The sequence below is a fragment of the Canis lupus genome, chromosome 34, assembly GCF_048164855.1.
Source record: "Canis lupus baileyi chromosome 34, mCanLup2.hap1, whole genome shotgun sequence".
NCBI classification, from domain to species: domain Eukaryota; kingdom Metazoa; phylum Chordata; class Mammalia; order Carnivora; family Canidae; genus Canis; species Canis lupus.
In genome coordinates this window covers 14,448,290-14,471,587 of record NC_132871.1, presented here as the reverse complement: position 1 = coordinate 14,471,587, position 23,298 = coordinate 14,448,290, and the positions used below count along the sequence as shown (strand labels likewise).

The following is a 23,298-nucleotide window of genomic DNA, read 5'->3' as shown; positions in this document are numbered from 1 at the left end:
CACAGGGGTCCAATGAGCTGCTGAGACAGGTCCCTGTTGTATGTGCAGATATGCTTATGCAGGACTCCTAATTCCTGGAAAGAATGTTCATTTGACTTAAAAAAAATGTGAATAAATAAAAGTATTTTCTCATACTAAAATCAGATAAGTCAGAGTGCAAGACTAGAAATACTCTTCTCAAGCCATGGAGTAAAATGCTAAGAAATTATCCTGATATCAAATCAAAGGGCAAATTTTTCTGATTAATATGGCAAAATTGAGAAGCATAGTCAAGAAGGGTAAACGAATGTGTCACAGGCTAGAAGATGGTCCTGGTGAAGCTGTGCAGGCTATTGGGCACCAGTTTCCCTTGGCAGGCCATAGACTCTGCTTTGTGCCCACTAGGAAATACTGCACTATTTCAGTTAGTTTTACAATGTGTTTGTATATTCTATAGATATGTAAGCATCTTAACATAGTTTATATTTTTAAGTATCTTGCATTATAGGTAATCCTAATAAGTATTTATAAATCTAAGCTTGTATAACAAGTTACAGGATGATGGTTTACAAAGCAAAATTTATTTTTAAAGAGATTTACTTCATGTTGCATAATCCCCTAGAGCATTTAAAAATGTGAATTTGAATTATGGATTCAAGACATACATTACAGAAACCAATATAATTTAAATTTTATTACAAACTATATGCAACTTTTGAAAAAGTTATATGGTATAAATCTATAATAAAATATCATTAAGTAGAAGAAGGAAAAACTGACTTCAAAAATATGAATATCAGAATTTATTTCTGATTTATTTCTTTTACAAAAGAAGATAAAAAGATTTTAAAAAATAGGACATGAACTTAGGTAAAAAGTAAAAACCGACGTAAAAGACCTATAAAACAATAATTAATCACAATTAATAAAAACATTTTAACCTTAAAGAGTGAATTTTTGGACACAGAAACTGAAGGTGTTAAGAACTTATCCTTTATTTCTTGAACCCTGGCTTTGAAAAACTACTCAAACTTTTTATTCAAGAATCCCAAGTATAAAATCTGAACATTGGAGGGAGTTCAAAATAGTAAAGTACCACAATATATAATTAACCTCTATTTCACAGGTGGGAAGATGGGAGTAGAAAAGTGAGTCAGTCAGTAGTGGTTACTCATCTAAACAGAAGCATTCTAATGCCCTGAATGTTCAGGATCAGAAAATGTTAGAATTGTAAGAGATCTCAGATGTTGGTGGTCTAGCCTTTTATCTTGTTGGTCAGTCTGCATTTATCTCATAAATTGATTTTTTGGAGAACACATACTGTCAGCTTTTAATTCTTCTAATGTCAGAGGGATATAGTACGACATAAACCAAATCAGAGGTCAGTGGATGAGCTACATAACCTGTGCAAGTTCTTATCTTTGTCATTTCTAGCTTATCCTAGATAACCACATTCTATGCCAAACTTATTGGGCATTTCCTCACTGGAGTCCACTATGGCAGTGCCACCTGAGTCCACATAGTGTTTCCTTTTCCTTCTAGTTGCAAGAGAACAGAACAGATTTACCAAATTAAAAAACCCTCTCCCTGGAACTGATCTGAGTCTGAAAAAGGTGGAGCTTGAAGTAACCTGTGGGAGTACTCTTCATTCTCATCCTTGCACATCTTCCTTACCTCGTGGAAAACAGTATTTCTCTTTATCTTTCAAGGTGACCCAAAAGCATCCAAAACTGGGCCTCCAAGAAGTATATATAGCATGTGTCCTCTAATGAACTGCCACAATTCATTCTTTGAAAGTAAAAATATCAAAACTATGTAGTCATTAAAAAGCATGAGTTTGAACTAAGATTTGAGGTTTAAAATGAGTGTAAAAAGCGAGTCCTAACAGTCAGTATGTGAGTCCACTTAAAATATTTCCGCATATTTGCCTGTAAAAGGCATGGAATGATGCACACAGTGGTTGACTTAAGAGTGGGATTACGGTGTGCAGAGAAGGTTAGGAAGGGGATTTGGGCTCTTCCCTTTATTCGCATCTGAACTGTCTGGATGTTTCACCACGTGTGTTCTTAAATGCTTACAAATTAATTAGGAAACGCCCACATCCACCAAGAATCCTTATCAATCTTTACTGCATTAAAAGTCTGGGAAACCGTTAAATTCTTGCTTTGACCGGGTTCCATGGAGAGTTCAATTCCTTCACCAGACATTCCTAAAATACCAGGTTCTTTGGCACCAGGCTACCGAGATCAATAACACCTGCTCTATTTGGGGATGGAAACCTGCTCCAAAATGCAGCTAAGAGGAAAAGTGAATTTGGTTAAGAATGGGCACCGTCATCACTTGGAATACAACAGCTCCCTCACCGGCTCCTAATTGGCCTTCCCTGGGCTTCATCCCTCGGCAGCGCCACCGGCCGACGTCACCCTTTCATTCTTAAAAGTCGAATTTAGGATTAAGGCTCCAGTCCACACCGCTGAGCGGGAAGTGTCCTTGGGGGAAAGACAAGCCCCCCCCAACAGAACCCCGGGGTGGGGGGTGGGGGGTGTATCCTCAATTGATTTTGCAGCCGTACACAGATTCCTGGAGTCTCTGCTGAGTAATGTAATTTCTGGGACAGCAAAGGGGCAGCTGATGACTTTGAACGGAATTTTACCTTTCAGCTCAATCCAGGGAAATTGCAACAGAGTGGCCGACGACGCAAAGTGCTAGATTGTGCTTTATGTATTTATTTATTTCTTTTCAATTTTTTCCTCCCAACTTCACGTTTCCATGCACCAGAATGTTGATGCTACAAATATGGGACGCCACGCTTACCTGACAGGCTTCTTCCATCCCACCTGGGAGCGGGGGCTCTGGGCGAGCGCGCGAACGGTGGCCGGAGCCCGCCTCTCGCGGCCGGAGCGGGCTCGGCGGGCCGCGCTTCCCCTGCTGGCCCCCGGCGCCGGAGCCGCTTCGCTGCCGGGGCTCCCGCAGTCAGCCCCCCGCGCGCACGCGCGCTCCCCCGGGGCGGCCCCGGCGCCTCCAGGTTCCCGCAGGGCTGCGACTGGACAGTTCCAGCGGGCGGGGCGGGGCGGGGCGGCGGGGGCAGGGCTCGGCGGCCACGTGACCCGCGCCAACATGGCGGCGCCCAGCGGCGTCCACCTGCTCGTCCGCAGAGGTAAGCGCCTGGAGAACGGCCCCCGCGGGGCTTTGCACCGTGGCTCCCTCGCTCGCTGAGCGCCCGGGTTCAGAAGGGTTGCACACCCGCGCTCAAACACTTCGGCGCACACACGAATGTGCTTTCAGTTCCGCCGACACGTGCAGACCCACAGGCTGACACGTAGACACGCCGCAGGAAGAGACCCGTTATTCACTCGTCATTCACTCGTCACTGCGGGGCATCTGTTCTCAGTCACTCCTTGCGATGTACGGGACATGGAGGTTTTTCTTTTTTTTTTTAGATTTTATTTATGCATGAGAGACACACATAGAAAGAGAGAGGCAGAGACACAGGCAGAGGGAGAAGCAGGCTCCATGCACGGAGCCCGACGTGGGGCTCGATTCCGGGTCTCCGGGGTCACGCCCTGGGCTAAAGGCGGGCGCTCAACCGCCGAGGCCCCCCCCCCCGCTCCCCGCCCACCCCGGGCTGCCCTGAGGTTTTTCTTACCCCTGGTCAGTTGCCTGATTAGTGTAGCAAACTTGATTATTTTGGCTGCGGAGCGGTGAACCGACGGTAACTCTGAAAGGCGCCCGGATGCCCAGTTGCCTCAGAGAAAGCAGTTGGCGTCGGTTGTATCCATCGGCTTGAGACGACACGTCTTTTGGGAAACTTGCAACATGTGATTATTCTGTTACCGTGACTTGAGAATCATGCCTGGGTAGCTCTCCGTAGGTGTTACACCCTTGCGTGAGGGGTGAGATTTTAGGAAATGTGCAAACTCTTGTGCTGGTAAATCAGGGAAACCGTTCTTGGATTTGAACTAGTTTCTGAATCTTGGTTAGAAAGAACTAGGAAGTTATTTCAAGGGTTGGGAAAGAGGGGACTGATAGGTATACATTTGGGGACTGCTTAGGTATCAGGCATGTAGGGACAGCAGTCCTGTGGGGTAAATAGTTCATAGTAAACAGCTACCGTTTATGAAGTGCTTTTTAAGCCCATGATACTGTCAGTACCTTTTCTATGCTAGTTACCTTTTATTTTTTATTTATTTTTTAATTAACTGATTAATTAATTAATTAATTTTGCTAGCTACCTTTAAAAACCCAATGAGTCAATGCCTCCTTGGGCAGCACCTATACTATAATTGGAACTGTACAGAGATTAGCATGGCTCCTGTGCAAGGATGATATGCAAATTCATACAGTATTCCATATTTTTTGGAGTTAAATTTTTTAAACTATAAATAAATAAAGGAGCACTGTACTGTGAAGAGTAAATTAAAGAAAGTCAATGAGTTAGGCATTATTCCCTGTTTGCAGACCAGAAAAGTGAGACAGAGAGGTGAAATAATATGATTAAGACCGCACAGATTGTAAGAGGAAGGTGATGTAAGCAGTATTTTGGACTGGTTGGATGTTAGAGTGTAAGTCAACATGAGACTGCAGCCTTGTGAAAAGAGCCCCAATTTACATCTCTTAAGATCTGGGCTCCAGGCCAAGCTCTGTTTACTAATCAAGTTACTTTTCTGTTTCCTCTTTTGGCAAGAAATAATGGTGTTTAGACTTTTTTGTGTACAGGTAATGGTGAAGAGGATCTGGGGAGATAGTCAAAGTGGAGGAGGAACCAAAACACACATGCGTATTTTGTGTATACACACACACACACATAATCCCCACAGGTTACAAAAGTAACATATTGATTTTTTTGTGTGTGTGGTCACTTATGATTTTGACAAATGTTGATTCAGTCTTCATCTTGGGAAGGACTGCTGTAGGGAAGCCACATTGGGTTATTGGTTCCTATAACCCTTTCCACTATATCCCACAGTGCTACAACAACCAAAAGAGGAGTTTTCTGATTAGGAAAGGGAGAGAAGGGATCCCTGGGTGGCCCAGCGGTTTGGTGCCTGCCTTTGGCCCAGGGCGCGATCCTGGAGACCTGGGATCGAGTCCCATGTCGGGCTCCCGGTGCATGGAGCCTGCTTTTCCCTCTGCCTGTGTCTCTGCCTCTCTTTCTCTCTCTGTGTGTGTGACTATCATAAATAAATTTTAAAAAATTAAAAAAAAAAGGAAAGGGAGAGAAAAATGTGTCATCAGGAAGAGATTTAGTGACCAGGAAAGGTTGCCTTTATGGACTATCTATACGTAGTTTTAAGTTGCAGACTGGTTTACCTACCACCTGCTCCCCCAGAATGGAAAACGGAGAGTATATTCCTGAAGGTTCCTCTCTTCTCTCTTCCTCCTTTTCACACACTTAAATTGATGTAAATCAATTCACTATAAGTCTTTCTGTGTCAGGGTTTATCATCAGCATCTGTATGAATTTTTCCCTCCTGGAAAATAGGAAGAAGATATTTTTTAACCTCCTAAGAAGGGCATGAGGTTTTTCTCATGATTCTCCAGCTTACTGTAGCTTTGGTCACTGTATACCCTACATACAGTAGTTACAAACCTTCTCTTTTTTTTAAAAATATTTTATTTATTTATTCATGAGACACACACATACACAGAGAGAGAGAGAGAGAGAGAGGCAGAGACACAGAGGGAGAAGCAGGCTCCATGCAGGGAGCCCAACGTGGAACTCGATCCTGGGACTCCAGGATCACGCCCTGGGCCAAAGGCAGGTGCTAAACCACTGAGCCACCCAGGCGTCCCACAAACCTTCTCTTAATGTTCCCACTCCTAACTGTTAATTCTTATTCAGCAGGAACTGTATCTTATCTGTCTGGTTTAACAAGCAAGTAACTGGCTCAAAGTTACACTTATTAAACATACTGAATTGAGAAGCTATGAAGACTTGTTCTATCATGGGCTAAGGAATAGGTAGAAACTGTGAGTAGTGACATTGGAAAGGAGAAAGGACAGATCAGTCTCTTGGAAGCAAAAGATAAGGTAACAAGAGTCTTTTAGGGGTGAAAGTATTCCCTGGTATTAGCACTAGCAGGAAATCCCAGATCAAGACACATAATGCCTACTCCCAGGGCAGAGACACAGGCAGAGGGAGAAGCAGGCTCCATGCAGGGAGCCTGACATGGGACTCGATCCTGGGTCTCCAGGATCACGCCCTGGGCTGAAGGCAGATGCTAAACCCCTGAGCCACCCAGGGATTCCCACTACCAACCCAACTTAACAGGAATCCTTGTTCCAGCTCCTGAAGCCACCCCACAAGATCCTTTGTATAGGAAGGAATGGGGAAGGCAAATAAGTGTGGCATACTTTGTCCTTTACATTCTGGCTTTTATGAGCCAATCCCTCATGTCTTCTTGTCTTCTATCTCTCTAATTTTCCCAGACTTTCATTAGGCTTTACTGTTAGGTTTCCAAATATTATTGTTCCCCTAACATTCTGTCCTAAACTCTCATTCCTTGCTTTCTCTCTTTGTTGTCACAAATCAAATTTATCTACCTCAGTGACTGCCAAATCTAGATGATTTAATTTATTTATTTATTTATTTATTTATGATAGTCACAGAGAGAGAGAGAAAGAGAGGCAGAGACACAGGCAGAGGGAGAAGCAGGCTCCATGCACCGGGAGCCCGACGTGGGATTCGATCCCGGGTCTCCAGGATCGCGCCCTGGGCCAAAGGCAGGTGCTAAACCACTGCGCCACCCAGGGATCCCCGATTTAAAAAAAATGAACAAAGTATCTGCTGGTACTGGGTACCAGTCCTCAATGCCAGCTCTCCATTAGGTATCTTTTCCTAGATGTCAGAGGCCCCTTGAACTCAGCAGGTCCAACATGGAAATGAATATTTTTCTCCACATCGTCTTCTGGCCTATAGACTCTACCTTCATCAATTATATTACCATCCAGTCAGTAGCTAAGTGAAAGCATTTGAGTTCTCTTGGTCTTCACCATTTCTTTTAATTTTTCTGTCCAGTGAGTCCATAAATCCCCCAAGCTATTTACTTACTTATTTTTTTTAAAGATTTTATTTATTTATTCATGAGAGACAAAGACTGAGAGAGAGAGAGGCAGAGATACAGACGGAGAAGCAGGCTCCATGCAGGGAGCCCGACGTGGAACTCAATCCTGGGACTCCAGGATCATGCCCTGGACCCAAGGCAGGTGCCAAACCGCTGAGCCACCCAGGGATCCCCTTTACTTACTTATTTTTAATTCAAGTATGATTAACATGCAGTGTTATGTTACTCTCAGGTATATAAAAAATATTAGTGTACCTCTGTCTTCCCGCTAGAATGGGAGCTTCTTACAGACATGTCTGACCTTCTTCATCTGTCTCCCCAAAGCCTGGAGCACAGTGTCTGCACGTGGTAAGGACTTAGTTTCATAACTGAGTGAAAACCCTTTCCAATTGCAGCTTCCTGTAGAAATATTTGTGCACAGAAGTTGTATGGTAGGCCTAAAGAATATCTCAAAATGTCAGTTTTCACATAACAGGCCTAGGCAGTGAATTTTTTTTCCTTCCTCCCTCCCTCCTCTCACCTTCGTTCATTCCTTCCTTCCCTTCATTCCTTTATCTCTTTTTCACTTTCTTTTTTTTTATATTCCATCTCTCTCCAAGAATAATTTAAGGCAGTTTTACTTCTGTGTATCTTCTTTGGCAACTATGAGAATTTCACTCCAAGTTATTTTAATTATGAATCAGACTTATAATTAGAAAAAAGAGAGGTTGAAATGGGGGATGGGAAGAAATCCGAAAAAGAAGGGCTTGAAGTTTAAGCAGTGTGGCCATGGGAGAGGTGAAGGAAGCTGAATGGAAGTAAACCCAGCACCTGAGCACTATCCCGCTGTACTTCCACAAGCTATGTGGAAGGAGTTGGAGCTGTGAGAAGAGAGGAGGCTGACTGTTGGCAAGTCTGGCAGAAATTCTAAGAAAGGCACAGTTCGTGGGTGTGTGAAATAGTCTGGCCTTTCCAGAGAGCTGTGTGGCAATGTCTGTCAAGATGTAAGATATACGTGTTTTTTACCTAGCAATTCTGCTTTTGGGAATTTATCCTAAGAGAACAATAGGATGAGTACCAAAGGTGTTTGAATAAGATTGTATGTTGGTTATATTGGACAGAAACTGAAATGTCCATTGGTAAGAGACATTGGCTACGTAAATTGTGCTTCATCCATGCACTGGAGTGCTATGCAGCCATTAGAAAAAATGATGTCTAGGGGCACCTGGGTGGTGCAGTCCATTAAGCATCTGGCTCTTGGTTTCAGCTCAGGTTGTGATCTCAGGGTCATGAGATTGAGCCCTGTGTAGGGCTCCGTGCTCAGCGCAGAGTCTGCTTGAGATTCTTCCCCTCTCTGTCCCTCCTGCTAGTGCTCTCTTGCTCTCTAATAAATAAATAAATCTTAAAAAAATAGATGATGTTGATGTACTGTAGACTTAAATAGTCATTGACACATATTGAGACAAAAAAGTCAGGGTATAGAACAGTATATCCCCATTTGTGTAAAAGCAAGTATCTTTGTTTCCTTATTTGTATATATGCACAAAGAGGTATCTAGAATGATGTTCACCCAAATGTTCATAGTTATTTCTAGATGGTGAGATTGGACTTATTTTTGGTTTTTTGTACTTTATATGTTTGAATTTTATATATTAAGCATTTTTATTATCCAAATATTATGTAATATAGCCAAATAGAATATTTGTATTATTATTCATTACTATACTATAAGATATAGTGCTATTGCTATTTCATCATTATTGATTTTTTTAGTTTAACAAATGTAAAAAATATTTACAAGTGCCTCTATTCATTTGTGACTCGATGGCCATTGATTCTTTCACTGAGAATTCTCTTACCATAGTGGTTTTTCAAAAAGTTAACCTTGGGACACCTGGGTGGTTCAGAGTTGAGCGTCAGGTCAGGTCGTGATCCCAGGGTCCTGGGATCGAGTTCTGCATTCCCACCAGAGCCTGCTTCTCCCTCTGCGTATGTCTCTGCCTCTCTCTGTGTGTCTTTCATGAATAAATAAATAAAATCATGGAAAAAAATTTAACCTCCAGGTAGGGGAGGGGTTGTTATACATCATGAATTAAGTACTTGAAACTTTTGTCTCCTGACTTGAGATCCTTACTATTCATATGCTTCTGTAGGAAAATGTGTCCTCAATTTTGCCAAACCAAATTAAAATTAAGTTTTCGGATATGGTCTATGTACAATTTGGAAAATGCTAATGTAATAAGGAGCTTCCTGTGACTTAAACTCTATTCATGTTGATAGCCAGTGATGAAATGAATTTTTGCTATCTGATATTTCCTTTTTCTTTTTCTTTTTAAGATTTTATTTATTTGAGAGAGAGGAAGAGAGAGAGAGAGCACGGATGAGCGGGGTGAGGAGAGAGGGAGAAGCAGGCTCCGTGTTGAGCAGGGACCCTGATGTGGAGCTTGATTCCAGGACCCCGAGACCATGAGCCAAGCCAAAGGCAGATGCCTAAACGACTGAGACACCCAGGCACCCCACTATCTGATATTTCTTAACAAATACCATTCAACCCTATCATAATATAGCTTTTTACACATAGATTAAGACATGCTTAATAATCAAATCATGAAAAAAAATAATAATCAAACCATGGCCCTAAATTCTCTAAAGTCAGACATGTCTCTAAAGTCAGACATGTCCCTAAAGCCATATATGTTTTCCTCTGCTTGAAAAAACTTTGTATAACACAGATAGCTCCTGTCTCCCATTGAAATTATAAAATCTCAGTGCACAGTATAGGACATGTAGACCCTCAGTGATGAATAACAAGTCATTTAAAAAAAAAAAACATGATGTTGACCTGTGTTTGTTGACATGGAATGATGTCCACAAAGTATATTGTTTGGAAAAAGCAAGTTATAGAACAGTTTAATATAATCCCATTCTGTAAAAGAAAATACCAGTTTCTTCATGTGTGTTTAAGTGTATAACATACAGAGAAAGAAAATATTCTAAATAATCAATTTCTATGAAATGCCCACTTTTCCCAAGCACCGGAAATCTTTGAAGATGCAGAGTGGATGCTGTATATCTCAGGGAATTTGACAAAAATGGAAGGAGATTAATATGTGTGCAGAACTTCACTTGAACATCTTATTTTATAGTTAAAAAAGCTTTTTCTTGTGGAGGCTGGATTTTCTTTTTTAGCTTTTGAACATGGGGAGTTTCTTTTTTTTTTTAAGATTTTATTTATTTGAAAAAAAAAAGATTTTATTTATTTGAGAGAGAGAGAGCACAGGTGAGGGGAGGGTCAGACTTCCTGCTTCCCACACCCAACCCCAGGACCCTGGGATCATGACCTGAGCTGAAGGCAGACATTTAACCGACTGAGCCACCCAGATGCCCCAGGGGGATATGAATGATTTCAAACATACACAAAATTAGAGAGAGTAGTAAAATAAGGTCCCAAATACCTATCACCTAGTTATAATAATCACCAATTTATGGCCTCTCTAGTTTTATCTTTACCCCTGTCACTCTCTCCCTGAAACTGGATTATTTTGAAGCACACCCCAGATATCATGTAATTTCAACTGTAGATTTTTCATTATGTGTCTCTGAAAGACAGGGAGCCCTTTTTATTTTCTTCAAATGCTGTACTTACCAGTTCTAGAATTTTCTATTGGTTTCTTTCTTTCCTTCTTTCTTTCCTTCTTTCTTTCTTCCTTTCTTTCTTTCTTTCTTTCTTTCTTTCTTTCTTTCTTTCTTTCTTTCTTTCTTTCTCTCTTTCTTTCTTTCTTTCTTTTTCTTTTTTTCCAATTTTATTTATTTACTCATGAGAGATACAGAGCGAGGCAGAGGGATAGACATAGGCAGAGGGAGAAGCAGGCCCCACGCAGGGAAGCCACTGTGGGACTTGGTCCCGGGACTCCAGGATCACACCCTGAGCCAAAGGCAGATGCTTAACCGTTGAGCCACCCAAGTGTCTCATGATTGGTTCTTTTCTTATGGTTTCCATTTCTCTGTTGAGATTTCCCAGCTGTTCACTCATTATGTCTATCTTTTCCTTTTAGTACTTGAACATACATATTTTTACGAGCCATTTAAAAGTCAGGATCCCTGGGTGGCACAGCGGTTTGGCGCCTGCCTTTGGCCCAGGGCGTGATCCTGGAGACCCGGGATCGAATCCCACGTCGGGTTCCCGGTGCATGGAGCCTGCTTCTCCCTCTGCCTGTGTCTCTGCCTCTCTCTCTCCCTCTGTGACTATCATAAATAAATAAAAATTTAAAAAAAATAAAATAAAAAAAATAAAAGTCTTCATCAGTTAATTCTGTCATCTGGGTGATTTCAGGGTCTGTTCCTGTTTTACTGACGGCATGGTTTTCTGTTCTCTCAACCATTTCTTTTCCTTTACAGTTTGTGTTCAATACAGATCAGTTCTATAACATGAGAAGTTACTATGAAAGCATAAATACACAAAAGCAATATACAATCTGAAATAGATATACGGCATTCAGATATGAAACAAAAGGGAATGTTCGTTCATATACACAGTAGCTTGATATCTGTTGGATATGGTTATTCCAGTCTAGATTCCTCAATATGGGAAAAAATGGCTTTGGTTATCAAGACTACTGTGGCCATATCAGATATCGGAACAGCTAAGCATCAAAAGACCTTAGGGCCTATTTTTAAAAAGCTTTCTGTGCATTGAGGCAGTTGTGAAAAGATTTACTTTCCACATGAAGCTTAGGATTAGGTTCTATCTAAAAATATTGACTGAGAACAGAAAGTATTCCAAATATGAGTATTCTGATTAAGGTTTTTTTTTTTAGATTTATTTATTTATTTTAGAAAGAGAGTGAGCACCCAAAAGCACATGAGCAGGGAGAAGGAGAGAACGAGAGTCCTTGCTGAGCACAGACCCCAGTGTGGGGCTGAATCCCCCAAACCTGACCTGAGCTGATGTCAAGAGTCTGATGCTTAACTGACTGAGCCACCTAGGTGCCTGAGTTGTTTTTTTTTTTTTTTTTTAAGATTTTATTTATTTATCCATGAGAGACAGAGAAGGAGAGACATAGGCAGAGGGAGAGGGAGAAGCAGACTCCCTGAGTGGGAGCCCGATGCGGGACTTGATCCCAGGACTCCAGGAGCATGACCTGAGCCAAAGGCAGATGTTCAACCACTGAGCCACCCAAGTACCCCCCTCTCTGAGTTTTTTTTTTTTTTAAGTATATTCAGAAAAAGTATAAAAGTCTTTCTGAATTTAAGTAAGTAAGCTTCCAGTTTTCCCTTCCAAATACTTGATTTACCATGTTGGCTCTTGCACACATTTGCCTTTTTAATTTTAAGATTTGACAGTTTTACCTTCAAAACATACATTTTTAAATTATAAAAAGTAGTGGCACCTGAGTGGCTCAGTTGATTGAGCATCTGCCTTTGGCCCAGGTCATGATCCGAGGGTCCTGGAATTGAGCCCCGAGTTGGGCTCCCTGCTCAGCAGGGTCCGCTTCTCTCTCTCCCTCTGTCCCTCCACTCTACTTGTGCGTGCTCTCTCTCTTTCAAATAAATAAATAAAATCTTAAAAAATAATAAAGAGTAAAACGTATTCAACATATGTAGAAATAAAAAGCATTTTGAAATTAATTGAGGTTAATGTGCTTCGACTCTTTGGAATCAGCTAAATGAATCTGGTGCTCTGGTTGAATAGGAATAGGTGATAAGTATATAAACAAAATTCACTCATTATGCTTTCATTTGGGGTAGATTCCAATCCAAATCCAAATCTGCCAGGGCAGATTCATTGCCCTGGCACATGTCAGTTACTGTATAAAAAGTCAAATGTAGGGATCCCTGGGTGGTGCAGCGGTTTGGCGCCTGCCTTTGGCCCAGGGCGTGATCCTGGAGACCCGGGATCGAATCCCACGTCGGGCTCCCGGTGCATGGAGCCTGCTTCTCCCTCTGCCTGTGTCTCTGCCTCTCTCTCTCTCTCTCTGTGACTATCATAAATAAATAAATAAAAATTAAAAAAAAAATAAAATCTTAAAAGTCAAATGTAGTGTCAAACCCAAGACCTCAGAGGGGGAAGAATTCAGTTCTCAAAGAGAACAGTGATAGCTTGACAATGTAAAACTTTATCCAGAGTACATAAGCATTACTTTAGTACTGCTGAAACAGTGCATTGAGGATTTGTAGTAATGCCTAGAAGTTTCTTCTAAAGAACTTTCCAAAACTAATGGAAAGTTTTTTGTATTATCTGTTTTGTGACTTTAAAGATTTAATGAACCAAATGAAAATTGAATCTTTGTTCCACATTCTGTTCTTTATCTCTAGGTAAGAAAAATTTTATTTTCATTTTCTTTTATTTCTTTTGGAAGGGGAAGGGAGGCAGAGGGAGAGAGAGAGAATCTTAAGCAGTGTCCACGACCAGCACGTGGGTCTGATCTCACAACCCTAAGATCATGATCTGGGCTGAAATCAAGAGTCAGACACTTAACTGACTGAGCCACCCAGGTGCCTGTATTCTCATTTTCAAAGTAGAGTCTCACCTGTCCATATTTCTTATGCCACATTAAAGCAATCATCTCTTAACTAATTTTGGATGTTGTCTCTTCATCTTGTATGTTAAACTCCAGTAGGTTTAATATTGACATTCATCATCTAGTCAAAATTTTCACATGCTCTTCAAACCAATGAAATTTGGGATCCTCAGCAAATATTTTCTGTGTCAAAAAGGTGTGGAATTGGCAGATTTGATGAAGATCTGTTTTTTCATTGTCACACTGGATGTCTAAATGCCATTTGAATTGGGTTTAGAAGATGGGGTAGTAGAAGTGTTTCTTGACCTGAATTTCTAAACAGAACAGACATAGATGGGAGAACGAGATTACGAAGAGACTTGGAAGAGCACTGCCAGTTGCCTTGATGGTGGCATTAGTTAGATTTGGGGCAGCAGAAGTATTCTGGAAGGAGTTACTTGAAAGTGTTTGAATAAATCTGGCCCAGTGCCAGAAGCATTAGCCCCAGTCTGAGCCTGGCCACCATCACTTGCCCTTGTCCACTGCATTGTCATCAGTGCGTGGTGCGTCTCTCTGAATCCTGAGAATGTGGGCCACCTCTGGCTTGGGGTGGACACAGGTGAGGTCTACTTTTTTTCCGCTTGACTGGGTCACATTTTTCTGCTTCTTTATGTGTTTTCTAATATGTAATTGTATATGTGACATAAAGAGTAATACTTGTATGGATTATGTTGTTTTTCTTTAAAACATGTTGAGTTTTGTTCCGACAGAAAGGTATATTACTGGCAAATCTTTCTTATTCTACCAACCTTGGTTTTATTCTTTGTTAGAGTGGATCTGTTTTGCCTTTAGACCTAAAATGTAGCCCTTACTGTAATGCAGAGATCAGCAAACTTTTTCTTTTCTTTTTTTTTAATATAGTATAACCCAATTTTATTTTATTTTTTTAATTTAAATTCAGTTTCCTTTTTTTAAGATTTATTTATTTATTTATTTATTTAATTTATGATAGACACAGAGAGAGAGAGAGAGAGAGAGAGAGAGAGAGAAGCAGAGACAGGCAGAGGGAGAAGCAGCCTCCATACAAGGAGCCCGATGTGGGACTTGATCCCTGGTCTCCAGGATCACGCCCTGGACAGAAGGCAGGCGCTAAACCGCTGAGCCACCCAGAGATCCCCTAAATTCAGTTTCTTCACACATAATGTATTATTGGTTTCAGAGGTAGAGATCAGTGATACATCAGTCTTCTATAACAGTGATCATTACATCACCTGCCCTCCTTAATGCCCATTATCCAGTTACCCTACACCCCCCTCCTCTCCAGCAACCTTCAGTTTGTTTCCTATGATTAAGAATCTCGGGAACCCTGGGTGGCACAGCGGTTTAGCGCCTGCCTTTGGCCCAGGGCGCGATCCTGGAGACCCAGGATCGAATCCCACGTCGGGCTCCTGGTGCATGGAGCCTGCTTCTCCCTCTGCCTCTCCCTCTCTCTCTCTCTGACTATCATAAATAAATTAAAAAAAAAATCTCTTATGGTTTGTCTCCCTATCTGATTCTGTCTTGTTTTGTTTTTTCTTCTCTTCCCCTATGATCTTCTGTTTTGTTTTCTTAAATTCCACATATGAGTGAGATCATATAATTCTTTCTCTGATTGACTTATTTCACTTAGCATAATATCCTCTAGTTCCATCCATGTTATTGCAAGTGACAAATTTCTTTCTTTTTTTTTAATGGCTGAGTAATATTCCAGCAAACATGTTCTATAGAGGCCCAGGTAGTAAATATCTTAGGCTTTTATGGACCTTATGGTGTCTTTTGCAACTATTCATCTCCGCCAAGGTAATGCAAAAGCTGCATGGAGAGCATCAAACAAATGAGCATACCTGTATTCCAATAAAATTTAATTTATGAAAGCCAGGTCTTAATTTGCCTACCCTTGCTCTGCTAATGCATGGTTCTTACTCCTAAGGTATGGTCTTTCTGAGCTCTTCGTTGAATGACTTTCAGCTCAATGACGTCCTTCTACTCGGTTTGAGCTGGGACTCCAACATCTCTCAGCCCTGATACCTCTAGAACCTCTGTTCACACTCAGCCTACAGCAGCTACTGTCTGGTAGACCTGGTACTCTTCCAGTACCGTGTGACACACACATTCCAGCTGCTTCAGCAACCAGATCTCTGCTCTCTGCATCCCTAACTAAGCAGCGAGGGGCTGTGTGTGGCTCAGATACCACCTCCAAATACCACAGTGGGAATGGTCCCCCCAGGCAGAACACTGGGGCAGCCTGGGTTCACTGTGTGTTTGTTTACCCTCAAAGTTCACCATTTGCATTGTTCAATATCCAGTGCTGGGAAATAGCCCCTTCATGTTTTGTCTAGTTAATTTAGTTGGTTAGGACAAGAAGGAATTCTTTTTTAAAAAAAAATATTTTATTTATTCATGAGAGACACAGAGAGAGAGAGAGAGAGAGACAGTGACACAGGCAGAGGGAGAAGCAGGCTCCATGCAGGGAGCCCAATGTGGAACTCCATCCCAGGACTCCAGGATCATGCCCTGGGCCGAAGGTGGCGCTAAACCGCTGAGCCATCCAGGGATCCTCGAGAAGGAATTCTAATAACAGTTATGTAAACATGGCCAGAAGAGAAAGTCAAAACAATTTTTTCAATCTATAGGTAAACCTATATATTACCTTCCCATTTTTTGGGCTTTTTCTTCTTGAATTTTATGTGTTGAAGCAAGTGGTTAGTATGTGTGCCCTGTGGAGCTTTCCACATTCTGGATTTTGCTGATTGTGTATCTAATGTGGTCATTTAAAGTGTTTCTTTATAAACTCACCATTAGATCTAAGGCCTGACTGATTTAGGTTAGACTTTTTTGGAGCGGGAAGTAGGGGCAAGAATACTTCATAGAGTATTGCTTTTTGCAGTGTTATTGGCCACTGATGATCATTACTTCGCTCCATTAATTCATTGCAGTTTGCAAAATGGGAGTATTTTAATTCAACCATTCCTTCTTGACTTATTGTTGAAAATGTCTATGGAGAGAAACTTTCTCATCAAGTATTTAATTACCCTGATAGACCTCATCCTATAAAGTTAAATGCTTGATTTGTTCTCTTTATTTACCAGTTTTTAAATAACCTTATCCTCCAAAAGTGAAGGATACTTAGTTGTTGTTTAGAGTAATGTGGATTTATTTCTAATTATGTATCGACTTCTTTAATTTTATGAAAGTATATGAAAGGAATCCAAGATTCAAGGTAGAAAGAAGATCAAAAGCTAGGGGATCCCTGGGTGGCCCAGCGGTTTAGCGCCTGCCTTTGGCCCAAGCTGTGATCCTGGAGACCCGGGATCGAGTCCCGCATCGGACTTCCTTCAGGGAGCCTGCTTCTCCCTCTGCCTGTATCTCTGCCTCTCTCTCTCTCTCTCTCTCTCTCTTTCTCTCTTTCTCTGCCTCTCATGAATAAACAAATAAAAATCTTTAAAAAAAGATCAAGGGCAGCCCGGGTGGCTCAGCGGTTTAGCGCCGGCTTCAGCCTAGGGGCCTGATCCTGGAGACCCAGGATCAAGTCCCACGTCCGGCTCCCGGCATGGAGCCTGCTTCTCCCTCTGCCTGTGTCTCTGCCCCCCGCCCCCTCTGTGTCTAATAAATAAAATCTTTAAAGAATAATAAAAAAATTAAAAAAGATCAAAAGCTATTAATAGAAGTAGCATTTTTAAAAAATGAATTTAGGGGCACCTGGGTGGCTCAGTTAAGCATCTGACGTCAGTTTGGGTCATGATCTCAGGATCCTGGGATCGAGTCCCGCGTCAGGCTCCCTGCTCAGTGTAGAGCCTGTTTTGCCCTCTCCCGCTTGTGCTCTTTTCTTTTCTTTTCTTTTCTTTTCTTTTCTTTTCTTTCCTTTCTTTCTTTCCTTTCTTTCTTTCTTTCTTTCTTTCTTTCTTTCTTTCTTTCTTTCTTTCTTCTTTCTTTCTTTTTATTTATTCTGAGAGCGAGAGAGGCAGAGACACAGGCAGAGGGAGAAGCAGGCTCCATGCAGGGAGCCCGATGTGGGACTTGATCAGCCTGATGTGGGACTTGATACCGGGTCTCCAGCACCACACCCCAGGCTGCAGGCGGCGCTAAACCACTGCGCCACCGAAGCTGCCCGCCCCCCCTTTTTTTTAAGATTTTATTTATTTATTCAGTGCACTTCCTTTTTTTTTTTTTTTTAAATTTTTTTATTTATTTATGATAGAGAGAGAAAGAGAGAGAGGCAGAGACATAGGCAGAGGAAGAAGCAGGCTCCATGCACCGGGAGCCCGATGTGGGATTCGATCCCGGGTCTCCAGGATCGCGCCCTGGGCCAAAGGCAGGCGCCAAACCGCTGCGCCACCCAGGGTTCCCCATTCAGTGCACTTCCTTTCAAATAAATTAATAAAATCTTTATTTATTTATTTATTTAAGAATAAAATCTTTAAAAAATGAATTTAGGAAATTCTTACTATAACTTAATATTAGAGTAGAAGATTATAAGGTAAGAAAGCATTGAATGTCCCCCAGAGCTTGTTGCAAGTTGAGTGTCCTAGTATTAGTCCTTCACATGTTAGGCCCTCACTTTTGTATCTACTGAAATGTCAGATCTTGTGCTTATAATAAATATGCTTCTTACTATCCAAAGTGTCATTGTATATAAGATGAAAAGGCAACTGGGTAAAGATATGATTTTGGATCCTGTCTCTACAGCTTATCACATGAATGAAAAAAAATAACTTAATTTTCCACTCAACTTTGCTGTGAATTTAAAACTGCTCTGAAAACTGAGTTTATTAAAAAAAATAACTTGAACTTTCTAAATTTCACTTTCTTCATCTGTTAAAAAAAGAGGGGTATAAAGTTTTCTAAGTCAAATGAAAATTAAGTGAGAGAACCTGTGACAACACCTAGCACAAGATGGTCCCCACTGGTTGAAGCAACCACAGAAGGCAGCCCAGAATCAGGGGAGTGGACATAGGCATCCTTCTTTAATGGAATAGGTGTCCGTTGTGATACCCTAAGGCTATCTCCTTGAATGCAATGGGGAAGGAAGGAATGAACTTCTCAGATATATGCAAAATTTTGTCTAGATGAGCAGATTTCTGAAAGAAAATATGCATGGCTTTCATTAATTTCCTAAAATAAGATGTGATTTGGGGGGGGAAAAAAGCATTTCCCCTAGATTATCAAAATTCTTTGATACTCTTCCCATGAAGAAGTGGGGTCTGTGTCCCCTCCCCTTGAATCCACACTGTCTTGTGACTGCTTCGATCAACAGAGAATGGGGGAGATGATGCTGTGTGACTTTCAAGGCTGTCATAAATGGGGATGAAAAGGGATGCTTCCTCTCCCTGGTTCACTGGAGCAGTCATGCTTAGAGCCTGAGTTGTCTTGTAAGAAACCCAGCTTCCCTGGGGCGGCCGTGCTATGAGAAAGCCAAGCCACTCAGAGAGGCTACTTGAAGGTGGTCTGGTCAGGAGACCTAGCTTTTGAGTCATCACGTCACAGGCACCAGACATGTGAGTGAGTGAGCCTTCTACAGGGGTTCCAGCCTCGACCATTGAGTCATCCTCAGCCTTCAAGTCTTCTTGACTAAGGGCCTTAGACCACAGGCAACCTCAGACACTCATTTTTGAATTCCTGACCCAAATAATCCATGAGCATAATAAAATTATTAGAGTGGTTTTTTTTTACACTGTCAAGTTTGGTTTTTTTTTTTTTTTAAGATTTTATTTATTTATTCATGAGAGACACAGAGAGAGGCAGAGACATAGGCAGAGGGACAAGTGGGCTCCCTGTGGGGCCCACTGTGGCACTTGATCCCAGGACCCCGAGATCACCACCTGAGCCAAAGGCAGACGCTGAACCATTGAGCCACCCAGGTGCCCCTAGACTATCAAGTTTTGACTAATTTGTCACACAGCAGTGGTAACTGGAACAGTTTATAATATTTGATAGCTACCAATAACTGATTTTTGGTAGAAAGCCTACAAAGAGCCACTTGGGAGCACATGCAGGCATGTACATGTACATATCTCCTGCAAATCTTAGAGTCACTACACACAACACAGTATAGGTTCTCCAGATATTTATAATTTATTCATAGCCTTGATGAAGTTTATCAATCTGGAGTAATTTTTTATCATAAGTTATATTACTTAATATAATGGCTGACATTCCATCTTTACCAGGTTTCCAGGAAAACTGAGCTAGAAAATTAACCCAAGATCAAATTTGTCAGTAGAGAAATATTCATTGAGAAAAAGCAAAGTAGTAGTATTACTGTTGGGCAGAATAGAATTTAGGGCAAAAAAGATCAAACAGAACAAAGAGGTTCAAGCACCTTTTCTGTCTGTACACTTACCATTCCCTTAATGATCTCATAAGTCCCATGATCCATTAAGCTGTCAACTCCCATAATTATGCCTCTAGTCAAGACCTTTCTCCTAAATTCTAGGTTCATACATCTATCTGCCTAACTGAACATTTCCACTTGGATGTCTAATAGACATTGCAAAATCAACACATCCAAAACTCCACAACTGGACTTGTGATCTCTTCCCTAAAACTTGCTCCATTCCGAAAAATTCCCTACCTTAGTTGATGGTAATTTTGTCCATCAATTTCTCAGACCATAAACCTTTGAATCACCCCCATTTCCTTTCTTTCTCTCATTCTGTATCTAATCTGCCAAGAAATCCTGTTTAATCTACTTTGATATATCCAGAAAACAAACACTTTTGTCACCCCCACTGTCACTACCCTGAGTTGAATCACTGTTGTATCTTACCAGGATTACTGTAATAATCCACTGTTGGTCTCCCCTCTTCAACTTAATCCTCAACACAATAACAAAAATGAACTTTTAAAAATGTAGAAAAATGTAGTCAGATCATGTTACCCTTCTTTTCCAAACCTGTTTCAGGGCAGCCTGGGTAGCTCAGCGGTTTAGCGCTGCCTTCGACCCAGGGCATCATCCTGGAGACCCGGGATCGAGTCCCACATCGGGCTTCCTGCATGGAGCCTGCTTCTCCCTCTGCCTGTGTCTCTGCCAATCTCTCTCTCTCTTTCTCTCTGTCTCTCATGAATAAATAAATAAAATCTTTAAAAAAAACAAACCTGTTTCAGAGTAAAAGCCAGAGTCCTTAAAATATCCTATAAGACTCTATACTCATAGCACTTAACACTTTCTAACACATTGTATGATTTACTTATTGTCATTTTTGTTGCTGTTGCCCATCTCCCCCACCAGAATGCAAGTTCCATAAGGAGAAAGAGTTTTGTTTGTTTTGTTCCTAATGTATCCCAAGTACCTACAACAGTGCCTGACACATAATAAGCATTTCATAAAAGATTTTTTGATTGAATGAATGAATGAAAAGTGGCTAGTTAATACTGTTACAATATGGTTATCAATGAATATGAATCAAATAACATGTGAAAATAAATAAAGCAAGAGCTGTTAAAAGCAAAAGGATAAAACCACAATCATAATGGGAAATTTCAGCATGCTTCTAATTTGGCAATTTAAGTAGGTTACTGAAGTTCAGAATGTTATAATTAATAAATGATTTAATATTAAATTTGATACCTTGGATCAAAGATTGTTTTTACAAATATACATGACATTGGGATAAAATTTGATGTTATACCACTAAAAACCTCAAAAAGTTCTGGAAAAAAAATTGTATGGACCACGTTCTCTGATCACAAAGCAGTAGTGTACAAATTAACAGGGAGAGAGAAGAGATTTGATTCACATGTTGTGGAAACACAAAAGGAACCTAGGTAATGAGGAATGTGACACTAACACTGTAATGGACTTGGAAACCACATTCCTTGTCCTCTATGAGTTCACGGTCTTTTAGGGGGATCAGACATGTAAGTCAGTTACTGCAATAGAGTAAGATAGATGCACAGATATAGGTAAGTAAATGGTGCAATGGGATCATCCAGTCTAAACTGAGTGTGTTCAGTTTCATAGAGGAGAAGACTGGGTTGAGTCCTGCTATGCAAGGAGACCTGGTCAGATGAAGGAGTCTAGAGACAGAGAGGGTGTCGAAAGGCACCCTCTTATCCAAAGGCAGAGGGAGAGGTGAGAACCTCTTTAACCTCTGGGAGCTTTGCCAGTTTAAATATGGTAGGCAAGAAGGGTGAGAGCTAGGGAGCAGCCAGAGGGAGGCTGGAGCCAGCTACTTATAGCAGTAAATATGCAGGAGATGGGGGCCACCTGAATGGGACAGCTGAGGCATATGTGTGAGAAGGGGTAAAGATACTAGACTTCTCCCTTAGGGTTGGAGGAAATGATAGGTATGCATGTAGACAGTTCTTCAAATGGGTGAGGGAACAGAAAATTGAAGAAGCTCCTCATTCCACCAATGACTTCTATTTCTCTCTGTACATTTTTGCAGAGATCGGAGATGAAATGAGGTAGGGGATTGGGAAATAGGAGAAGAAACTTGATAAGGGATAATAGAAGGATTGCCCAGTGATGTTGAGGTCCAAGTGAAATTAGAGATAGCGTATTTGTAATGGCCCCATTCGTTGCCACTGTGTGATTTTCTCCAAATGGGCATCATCTTGTGTGTATGAAAGAGTGAAGGTAGATAGTGGAGTTGGCTGGAGTTTTCCATTTGGATGCCCTGGAAAAACCAGGGAGTGAGAAGAGTGAGTGGGTTGGCAAGAGTGGGATTGATTAAATGAATTCTAGGGTCTAACCCAGGCTGTTAAATTTCCTAAGGACATGGACCCTGTCTATTTCATTTATTTCTGGGTCCATTATTATTATTATTATGAATAATCTAGAATGTAGAAATAAAAGGAGAAGAGGCTGGTACTTTGTGGGATTGAGGAGTTGTTCTAAGATGAGAATTATTAGCAAGGTCAAAGAACAGGTATAGTGGGAATGAAGAGAGAGAACTGGAAGGTTTGGGGATGTCTACAGTTTCATGATAGAGGTGACTTCTGAATGGGTTCATACAGCTCTTAATTTAATTGGAGGAAGCAGCCTAATACATATAACAATGCAAAACATACAATGGGGCTCTGGGAATAAGAGGAAGGAAAGCTTATTTGGAGGGAGAGTGCTCCCTTCACAGAAGAAATGATGGTTGCATTGGGCCTTGACAGAGGAGTCAAGCAGTCAGCAGGGAGCCTGAGGGTGGAGGCATTCCTAAGAGGATGAGGCAGGGCAGTGGTGGGAAACCATGGGGCTACAGGAAAAATCAAGATATGGTTAGAGGGCTCTGGAATGGAGTGTTTGGCTAGAGCTTGAGCATTTGTGTAGGGTAGGGGAGTTATAGGAGATGATTAATAATACAGGTTAGGGCCAGGTTGTGGAGAGCCTGAGGGCCAGCTTAGGGTCTATCTTATGAGCAGCAGAGTTTTTTGACAAATAAGTGAAGTAGGGTCTCTCTTAAATGTGCTGCTGGTGGTGTTCTGGATGTATTCGATAGGAAAAACCATTGCAGGTCAGTTGGGAGGTAGTAGCAGAAATAGAGAAATGGGGTCCTGAACTAATGCAGTGATTACAGGAAGGAAGGAGAGAGATGGATGCAGGAGGAATGATGAGGGGAGAAATCCCAGGCTCTGATGGTTGGAAGGGGACTTATGGAATGAGAGGAGTTGCCAAAGCAGAACAGGAATTGGCAGAAACCAAGAGCCTAGTCAGGAAAAGAGGTTCAGGAGAAAGTTTCTGGGTGGCAGAGTAAAGGTCAGTGATTTGGCCACTAGGAAGTCATGGTGACTTAGACCAAAATTTT

General features: G+C 41.4%; 2 protein-coding genes and 1 non-coding gene across 3 annotated transcripts in view; 2 read left to right on the top strand and 1 right to left on the bottom strand.

Annotated features, from left to right (window-relative positions):
- SLC25A12 (solute carrier family 25 member 12) overlaps positions 1-2,953 on the bottom strand; it is a 205,237-nt gene extending 202,284 nt beyond the window's left edge. Inside the window, exon 1 of the mRNA XM_072810919.1 lies at positions 2,794-2,953. Within this exon, the coding sequence (XP_072667020.1) occupies positions 2,794-2,811 (18 nt within the window). The 5' untranslated portion in view covers positions 2,812-2,953. The remainder of the gene's footprint in view (positions 1-2,793) is intronic.
- An 82-nt stretch (positions 2,954-3,035) lies between these two features.
- Positions 3,036-23,298, top strand: part of METAP1D (methionyl aminopeptidase type 1D, mitochondrial) — an 88,774-nt gene continuing 68,511 nt past the window's right edge. The window contains exon 1 of the mRNA XM_072811542.1: positions 3,036-3,136. Within this exon, the coding sequence (XP_072667643.1) occupies positions 3,097-3,136 (40 nt within the window). The 5' untranslated portion in view covers positions 3,036-3,096. The remainder of the gene's footprint in view (positions 3,137-23,298) is intronic.
- LOC140624632 (U6 spliceosomal RNA) lies at positions 4,233-4,336 on the top strand. Its single transcript, XR_012024090.1, has one exon. It is a non-coding gene; the product is annotated as a U6 spliceosomal RNA (small nuclear RNA).